Genomic DNA, 9883 nt, shown 5'->3' with positions numbered 1-9883 from the left:
CTTGGTGGGGTTTTGATTGGAATTGCTTTGCATCTACAGGTCTATCTGGGGACAGAGGACATCTTTATATTGTCTTCCTAGCCATTAACATGTCTCCCTCCCGGTTTACTGAGGTATTAGTTATTGTCTCTCGATAATACTTGAGAATTTTTTCTCACAGAGGCCTTGAACATGCAAGTATCGAGTGTTTACTCCTTTCTCCTTCTTAGGACCCTCTGTTTTGACTTACTCTGTTGAATACAGGATCTCCAACTCAATTCTGAACTCAAGCAGGGGACAGCAGGCAGCCTTTTGTTTCTCACTTTAAAACGGAATGAGTTTCCTCCTTTTGGAGGATGCTTGCTTTTCATTTGTTCGTTTGGTTTTACATAGAAACTATCAGCTTAAAGAAATTCCTCCCTAGTTCTAACTTATCAGGAGTTCTCATCATTAATGGGTGTTAAATTCTGTTCAATACTTAACATGAATCTGTTGGGCTAGTGAGAACAGTTTTCTCTTTTTAATCTGTTCATGTTAACAAATTAACAGATACATTTAAATAGATTACATTTATAGATTTTCATGCTAAGCCATCATTACATACTAAGATAGAACTTACAAGTAAAGTAGTGGTAAACAAATTTAAACCTAGAAATTTGTACTGTAAAATACTGCTTTTTACCTGTTTTGTGTTTCATGTTAAAAAAAGACTAGCTGCCAGAGAAGTTTGAAAACCACAGGACAACTGGGTCTTTCTCGTCCACAGCCTCCAGCTGCCATGTTTGAATTATGCCCTTTCAGTTTCTCTAATTCTACCAGAAAAAGGAGCTCCTAACCAGATGCTAACTCAGTGTGACAGGATGTAGAAGAGAGCTAGAAAATTCAGTATCTATGTGACAAAAAGCAGTTCTTGGTGTTAAAGAAATGCTGACCCCTTCAACTCAAAGGAATCAAAGATTGCAATTTATTGTCATAAGATCAGTCACAAATAGATGTGAGAACAGTAGGACCTGTACAAAATTAATAAAGTAGAAAACTAAAAGACCAAAAGTCGAAATGAACTACCAGAAAGAAGAGCAGAAAAAGTAATACAAGGGAACGTTATGGTTTTCCTTTTTATTTAATCAAAGACTGGTGGGTAAACATAAATACAGCACAATTACTTCAGATCATTCTTCATATTGTATACACACAGACCAATGAACGTAATCTGAAAGAAACCTGCAGTCGGCAATGAAATGCTTACAGCTTTTCCTTCCCTCGCTCAAAAAAATTTAAAAACACACAAACTTAGAATCTCATCAGCACACACTCTCTTGTGACAAATGATTCAGACATAAATAGTGGGTGCAAAGAAACTATATGCTAACATATGTAGAACCTTTGTTAATGAAAACCCAGAAGCAGCCGTAAGGATGAAGATACATTCAGTGACTGGTAACTAGTTGTGCCCTGAGGGGCACCATCGACAGAGATCGTGCTGCAGAGAAAAGCTATGTACACACACAATGAGAAAATAAACTGCAAGATCAATGCATGCATGTTTAATACTGGAAAAATCACGGCCCTCCAAAATTTCTCCACGTTTGTTATAAAAGCCCTCTGCACTCAACTAAAATTAAAATGATCTTAAAAGGATAATACTTGTAAAGTTTACTTAAGTCTTTTCAGCCACAGAAACTGCAATGGAAATAAATGTTCAGAGTCATTTTCAAAACAAAAACAAAAATCTATTCTTCTGATGACATGCATGATTAAAAGGTCTATGCAAGATACATTGCTCTACATTCCCAATGACTAGGAAAAAAAAAACCTCAAGTCAATTTTTAGTTTGCAGATGGTCAAAGGATTTTGTATTCCAGCAGGAGTTCAAATCTTCTGGATCTTTTCACCAACAACTACTGGATTTTCTTTTCTGATTTTCTCAGCAGCATCAGCTTTGTAATTGTAAGAGCAATTGTGTACATCTGAGTAACGGTGTACACCACAGTAAACATTTCCACACCGGCATTCAAACCCTGAAAATGATCAGTACACACACGTGAGTTAGATGGAAGGTCTAACTGTTAAGTTTCTTAGTATCATTAATGTTAAAAATATCATGTATTTAGGGCAGCTGTCTAAAGAATCATTCCAGACAGTTTCAGGACCTAGTAACATTTTCAGAATTCACTAGTTGATAGCTTTCGTTTTATTCCTAGCTACAAATAGAGGCTTGTACGCCCAGCAGATCCTAGCCGCTTCTCTGAGCTCAGTCTCTTCACCTGTGACGTGGCCACAACTACTTCCTAGCAAAATCAGGACTGCTACACTGGATGGAAGACATCTCTCAAACCCACATCCTAAATGTGAAATAAGCACACTGTCAGAAGGCAACCTTAAAATTGAACTAAGAAAAGGTGTAATGAGACTGCTGGGAGAACTGCTAAGAAACAGCACGCTATGCACCCTGGCTTCCCGGGCGGACCTCCAGTGCAGAGGCGACCCGGCTCCCGCTGGCTGAGTAAGAGCAGGGCCTGGAGTCCAGCGCCCTGAGCGGGAATCTGCTTACTAACGTAGGCAAATTACTTAGCTTCTCGGAGCCTCAGCTTCTGCATCTGTAATTTTGGAATAATAAATTACTGTAGGGATTAAATGAGGAATGTATTAAGCGCTTAACATTTAGTAAACACGCCATAAATGCTATTTATTTTAGGGACATGCCCAAAGAGTTGAAGCCGCAAGAGAGAGAAAGAGAGAGTGTGGACAGTCCATATCAAACCAGTCCTGATTCCCAAAATTAAGATTTTATGGTAGGAAGGAACCGCTGGAGATGGAGCAGAGGAATCAGTATTTCGAATGCTGACACCTGATGGAAGCGTCCTCTACCACATTTTGTTTTTGCTTCAGAAACATATTCTGTAGCTTCATGATGAGGAATGGAAGATGAAGCCAACAGCAACAGCAGGCTGACAGGCTGGGCGAGACGAAAGTTACTAAGCCTCAGCCTTCTAATCACGAAGTCTGAGAGTTTCTGAGATGTAGAAAGACTGTATTTGATACTAAACATGTGTATTTTAAAACACCTGATTTGTTCATGCTTGTATTCTTTAAATAAACACATCTGCCAAAGCACGGGCCAGTCTTCAACACCTGTGATGCCAGACCGTACTGCACTCTCCACCTTCTCTACAACCTGTTCCCTGGCCAGAGAAACCTTCCTGAGATCCTGAAACTCTCATCTACTCTTCTCAGCTCTGAAGTCAAATTTTTGTGGCGTATTCAGCACAATGCCAGGCACACAACAAATAATAAACGGATTCTTTCCAGCTGCGCATGCTCCCCACCGTAGGGCACAGCCCACGGCAGCAGCCTTTTCAGGGGACACTCCTCTTCCCAGGCCACGTGCTACAGCCGCCCTCCCCAGCTCGGGCCTCTCAACGTGCCCTGTTCTTTCCTTTATCTGACCTTTTGTTCAGGCTAGTCTTTCTGCCTGAAATGGCCCTGTTTCTATCCATTCTAAGTCCTACTCATCGTTCAAGACCCAGCTGAAACACGCTGCCTCCATGGGCCTCTACTCCCCTTCTTTTATATGAATTAATTAGGATACCTGTCCCTGAACTCCCAAAGTAATCCACTGACTGTACTCAATCTACTTTATTTGCTAAATATCCAGATAGTATTTCAAATATTTTTTCTTCCTCTCCTAGTAACAGTACCTGTTCAGTACAGTAACAGCTGTGTTGCAGTCGTGTGGCGGCGCGGGGCTGACGCCTCACAAGGGCTAATTCACTGGGCCCTCACGAGCACCATCATCAGCCATTCTACACAAAGTACCTCTCGGCCTGCCAAGTACTTAACTACCCCCTTCCTCTGCAACTTCTGGCTTTGCCACGGCAGGAGCCATGCCTTTCACGGCACCTGGCACCATGACCCAACCTGTCTAATGTAATGCTCTCAAACCCAGCTGGAATGAATTTTTAAAAGAAAATCTATTCATTTCACTTTCAGGTATATAATTAAAGCTACTTTAAGAAAATTCAGAAGCTGAAGTACATCCAGTATTAACTCTCATGGGAACAAAAATGATCTGCACTGAAGCCAGGAACAGTAAGCCACGCATTATTTTAAAATACAATCTTAAGTTTAAACCATTGGATTTAGGCCCTTACCAGTAAGTCCCACTTTCTTCCTGCACATGAAACAGCGATTCTTTTTTTGTTTTGGTTTTTCAAGAGACTTGCTTTGCTCTTCAGATGGCTGTTGTGCCGTATCTGATACTGAAGCTGACAAAAACAGGAAGGTGGTAAAATTTAATCATTCGGTAAGATTTTAATACTGGGTGGTGGCTGTCCCCCCACCCCACCCTCAGTGATCTGTTACTGTGTGGATAACTGAGGAATCTGTTAGCATGCAAAGATGCTTACAGTAAGTTACAAAGTAGACCACATTAATACAACACCCTTTCCATTAAATGTATGTACCTATGTTATGCACCTGTGTGCACACGTGGGCACACACAGGGAATCTAGAACATATACTGGCATGTTAACAGTGACTCTAGAGGCCTAGCGCAGTATTCCCTATTTTTTCTGGTAATTATGCATTTGACCCCCACGCAAATGCTAGTTGGGTATTCTAAGGGAATATGTAAGAAAACGGCCACATGCCAACTCTGAAATACTGCTGGGGCCAGAACTATGTAGATTTCTCAGAGAACAAGGACAAAAAGGGCTGAAACCAAGATTAGGTGGAACACTATGTTTAAAATTCTCAGAATGTTTCACATAAAACCTTTAAAATGTTAGGAAGATAAGTTTGTTAGAATGTTGTAATTAGGATAACAAACTGACACACCTAGGCAGCAAAGCCTAGGCCGGCCAGCCGCACCAAGACTCAGTTACGTCACTGTGCCCGCATCTGAACCAGCGCGGACCTCCTGGCCCCCACCCCCGGCCCTCCGGGACGCGGTCTCTGGGGCCAGAGTCTGTCACGTGACCCAGCACACAGGACACCTCGCTCTACAGCAGTGACTTTCTGCAGCCGAGTTCTCGACCTCTCTGGAGTTTCTCAGCATCCAGTCCTCGAGGACTCCCCTGTTCAACCACTGTGGGGCCAGCCCCCTGCTCACACCGTTTACAACCGTCTAAAGCGCACAAAGTCTTCTCATCTCAGGGCTTCTGTCGACAACGTTCCTGTGTGGAATGCTTTCCCACGCCCCTCCTGTCCCACTCTCCCCCTGGCTTTACTCGAATTGGTCCTTCTTGTTTAAGCTTATGCCATCAACTCTTCGTCCTCTACCCAACAACTTCAATAGGAACCTTCCTATGTGCCCCACTAGTATGGCCCACACTACTGTAATGGCCTCACCCGGCTTAGCAGTGAGCTCCTCCAGCACAGGAGCTGGTCCTCTCCACTCCTGCTACAGCCTGCCCTGGCAACCCCGACCACAGGGCAGGTGCCCCACAAAACCTGCTTAGCTGCATTCCTTAATTACTCACCCACTGCAGTCATGTGCCCCAGCTGCCCCAATTCCACGGTAAGTAAGCCCACCAAGGGCGGGTGGTATCTTACTTCCCGTATGAATCTCCAGCACCCATCACAACGAACTATACCCAGCAGTCGCGCAAGCATTTGATGTAATGGATTCTAACCTGTTTATGTTAACTATATTACCTCCCATTTTAACAAAATATGACAAAGACAAAACACCACAAACGAACAAGTAAACTCCACCTAGAAATTCTGAAACCAGATGGGAGACACTTGTGCTAATATAAACATTTTAAACAGATTAGGGACACATAAAATCTTTTATTATTAATAAATAAATATCCTCAAAATGTGAACTCTGATGGCACAGTACTGAACGTCTTGCTTATTTTATCCACAGCTCCTAGAACACTATCAAATAACGTTTTGCTATGTGTAAAGAACTCAAAAATAGTTTAACTTGCCATCAGAAAGGAATCTGTTTATTGTCTCTGAAATGTCTCTGAAATATCCAACCTGTTCTCCCAACTGTGATACTCACACGAACTTACATGAACAATGCTTAAACAGCAACAACAGCACTACTCCAAGAAAACTTTAACAAAACCAGGTGAACTACTGAGGCTCAAACTTTGGAATCTGGAAATGGAGGAGAGTGAAGCTACATTTCCCTGCCCCCCCCCACTCCTGCACACACATGTCTCAGCCCTAATGCTCTGTCCACAGCAGATGCACAACCTTTAGAGTTAAGGATCCACAGGCAGCCCTGAGAGCTGGTGAGCGAGGGCTAGCATCTGAGGCTGATCATCGTCCACTCATGTCCCCATGAGACTAAGGTGACCTTCGCTTGCCTCCTGCTACCGACTGCCAGCTTGAATTGAAACATTCACGAAATCAGTTCATGGGCAAGATGACCTAGTATTGTGTAAACGCCTAGGATTCCCGGAAATTACCCATTTCCTTATATGTGAGATTTAAGACCAAAGCATGCCTTATCAAACTCTCTATCATGTAAAAGGAAACAATTCCGTCTTTTAAAAGGGCCACAGACATACTGAACCTGAAGCCAAAATAAGAAGTGTCCTTAAAACTAGGCAGTTTCTCACAGTGTGACAGGAGAACCGGATACAAGGTCAGCAGCTTGTTAATGACTGAGAACAGGCAGCTGCCTACGTCCTATCTACTGGTCTGCGAGGTCTGTTTGGGAGGCCTAGGCATGAAGGCTGGGAAGTAAACTTAATTTTTAATGGGAATCCCAACTAGACAAAGTCTACTGGCCAGTAATTTTAAGATACTTCACAAGCCCTCTGCTCTGGGTCCTGCTAAAAAAGTACACAAATTTAACAATAAGTATATAAACTATCTAGCATTACTTCTGTTACCCTTATTTGAAAGCATATTAATACACATGATGAATACTAACAGGCAACCTGGGAGTCATATGACAGCAGACACAATCCCCACGTAATGTAAGGCGCACGTCTTCCTCACACAGTAGGACCAGTCCCCCCTCTTGGAGGTCAGACGAAGCTCGGTGCTTGGGGCTTCTGCTCACCACTCACACCCAGTGCTGACACCGAGCGGTCCCTCGACAGACACTTACTGAATGAACATACACTTTTCCAATGACCCACTGGGAGAACATTCATTTTCCTTCTCTGTACTTCATTTTATGCAAAATGAGGGGTTGAACCAAATGATCTTTAAGTTATTCCTAGCTCAAAAATTCTTTACAAAACGACATTTTAAATATTCAAGGGAAAAATAAGCCTTACAGTATAGCAGGGTCCAAAAAAATAGACCAAGCCATAGATTTAATTATATCTTTTCCAGCCACTGGGTTAAAAAGTATAGAAGGGCAAAATTAATATATATTATCATTTAAAATGTAATCAGTATTTAAAGTATTAGTGAGATATTTCTCATCTTTTTGATACTCAGTCTTTGAAACCTATATATACGTTACACTACTAGCAAACAAAGATGTACTAAACTAACTTAGACCAGCCACATCTCAAGTGCTCAACAGCTACCCAAGAACAAGCGGCCACCTTTCCGGATAGAGCAGCTCTGTGCAGGACAACAGTTTCTATTAGCAGCTATCTGGGGACAAAGAAGTGTCACATTAATCTTCTTAAAATACAACTTTGTGTCATCTTTAAAAAACAAACAAACAAAAAAGCAACCAGCCTTCACAAGGCTCTCTCCCCTACCCATGGATTAGAACCCAGTCCTTCAGGAATCTTCCATGAGCTGCTTTAAACCACCATCTCAGCTTTCCTTCCAACACAGCCCTGCGGAGCCGGCCCCTCCAGTAAGTGCTGCGCCCACCGCGCCTGAGGGCATGTGTGCCCGCCGTGTGCTTGTGCGGCCTCAGAGAGCCCTCTTCACTGCACCTGCCTCCCGTCTACATGAATCACACGACCTGTGGCGTCTATGCCTGGCTTCTTGTACTCTGCATGTTGTCACTCCTGCTGTGGCAGGGATCAGAACTTCGATTCCTTTCCCGGTGAGGAATACTCCGGAGTATGGACAGCCCACATCTCGTTCATCCAGTCCCCTGCCGATGGCCATCTGGGTTGTTGCCACGTTTTGGTAACTATGAACAACGCTGCTATGAACACTTTGAACACACACGTTTCTGTGTGGACACGTTTTCAATCCCCTGGGAATTAGGAATGGCATTTCTGGGTCATATGGGTAACTCTCTGACTTTCTGAATTCAATGTGTAACTGCCACACTGTTTCCCAAAGTGGCTGCACCACTCTAAGTCCCCAACAACCATGCACTAGGGCTTTAATTTCTCTATATCCTTCACACTTGACCATTTGCATAGCTTCTTTGGAAAAACATCTATTCAAATCCTTTGCCCTTTAAAGAACTAGTCTTTCTATTGTTGGATTTTATAACATTCGTTATATATTCTTATCAGATCTATGATTCACAAATATTTTTCCCATTCTGTGGACTACCTTTTCGCATTCCTGATGGTGTCCCTTGAAGCAAACAGGTTTCAATGCATCTGTGTTCCTCTGGTCGGTTGTGCTTCAGGTGACCCACTTAAGGAAGTGCGGCCTGAGCCAAGGTCAGGCAGCGCTTACGCCTGTTTTTCTTTTAAACGTTTTACAATTTTGGCTCCTATGTTCTAGTATTCTGGTGTAAACTTTTATATAAGGTGTGAGTAGAGGTCCAATTTTACCCTTTTAACTATCCAGCATCATCTGCTGAAGCCTACTCCTCCCCTACTGGACAATTTGTTGAAAATCAGCTGCCCGTGACTGTCAGAGTGTATTTCTGGACACCAGTCCTACCCCCGCGATCCACAGGAGTGTCCTCATGCCTGCATCTGTAGCCTCCGTTACTGTAGCTTGTGGCCAGCTTTGAAACTGGGAATTGTTAGTCTTTCTCAGCTCTGTTCTACTTTTTCCAAGACTGTTTGGCTATTCTCACCCAGCCTTTAAAATCAGAAGAAATCTTTGATTTTTAATCCAGACAGCTTTCTCAAATTTGTCTAACGGGACTGTTCCTCTTGGATTGTTCTGAGCCACCGAACTGTCCACTCAATTCTGTATCAAGTCAGGATCCCTAAGAGTTGGAGTCTGGGGAATCTAGTTCACTGTCAACTCCAGGAGACAATCCCTGTCCACCGTTCTGACAATAACTCAGTCCTCCTAGAATGCGTCACCGATGAAGGGCTCAGCACCTAATCTCGTGCTACAGTTGGAAGCTTCACAAGCCTCTCTTATCCTAAGCCTCCTATAACTGCCACATCCCCGTGGCATTGCACAGACTAAGAATAACCTTTGTGGTGTATAAAACCCATTTCACCTCCATCATTTCACTGACTTCTAGCACCCTGTAAGGTGGATGTGGCTATTACTTATTCTCCTTTAAAAGTAATAAAAATATGGCTCAGGTCATAATCCCGGGGTCCTGGGATTGAGTCAGTCTCCCTTCCCTGTTCAGCGGGGAGTCTGCTTCTCCCTCTCCTCCCTGCTCATGTTCTCTATCTCTCAAATAAATAAATAAAATCTTTAAAAAACAAAAGGAAGGAAGGAAGGAAGAAAATAGAACCTCTGATCCAAATTCCATTTCTTTTTACTAAGGTTCAAGATCTGAGGGACTCTTGCGAGGTTAACCAAGTGAAGCACAACATGCGGTAAGGCAATCAAGTACAATGGTGTAAAGTGCACCAAAACACTTAAAAAAATGTTTTTAAAACTAGCTTTTGTGAACTGAAAATCTGACATTCCTAAGTTAGACTATGTGAGGTATTGCTGCTGTTAAAAGAATAATTACATGAGAAACATGCTATAATATGCTAAATTCTCCTTCAAAGAGGAGAAAAATTCTTCAGAGCCATGAGGACAAAATGAAAGCAGCACCACCCACCTGGTGGCAACACAGCCTAATTATAAGCAGAATACCTAC

The 9883-nt window shown here is 42.8% G+C and overlaps 1 protein-coding gene across 15 annotated transcripts in view; it reads right to left on the bottom strand.

Annotated features, from left to right (window-relative positions):
- Window positions 1–1070: 1070 nt before the first annotated feature.
- Window positions 1071–9883, bottom strand: part of ZFAND6 (zinc finger AN1-type containing 6) — a 67250-nt gene continuing 58437 nt past the window's right edge. For all 15 annotated transcript variants that reach the window (XM_025892993.2, XM_025892990.2, XM_073882158.1 and 12 more), the window contains 2 exons: window positions 4131–4244; window positions 1071–1997 (listed from right to left, as the gene is read on the bottom strand). In XM_025892993.2, coding sequence (XP_025748778.1) covers window positions 1849–1997; window positions 4131–4244 — 263 coding nt within the window. In that variant the 3' untranslated portion in view covers window positions 1071–1848. The remainder of the gene's footprint in view (window positions 1998–4130; window positions 4245–9883) is intronic.

Source organism: Callorhinus ursinus, unplaced genomic scaffold (assembly GCF_003265705.2).
Source record: "Callorhinus ursinus isolate GAN/ISIS: 27379988/994484 unplaced genomic scaffold, GSC_fseal_2.0 scaffold45, whole genome shotgun sequence".
In the NCBI taxonomy this organism is placed as follows: Eukaryota; Metazoa; Chordata; class Mammalia; order Carnivora; family Otariidae; genus Callorhinus; species Callorhinus ursinus.
This window is presented reverse-complemented; position numbering and strand designations above follow the sequence as displayed.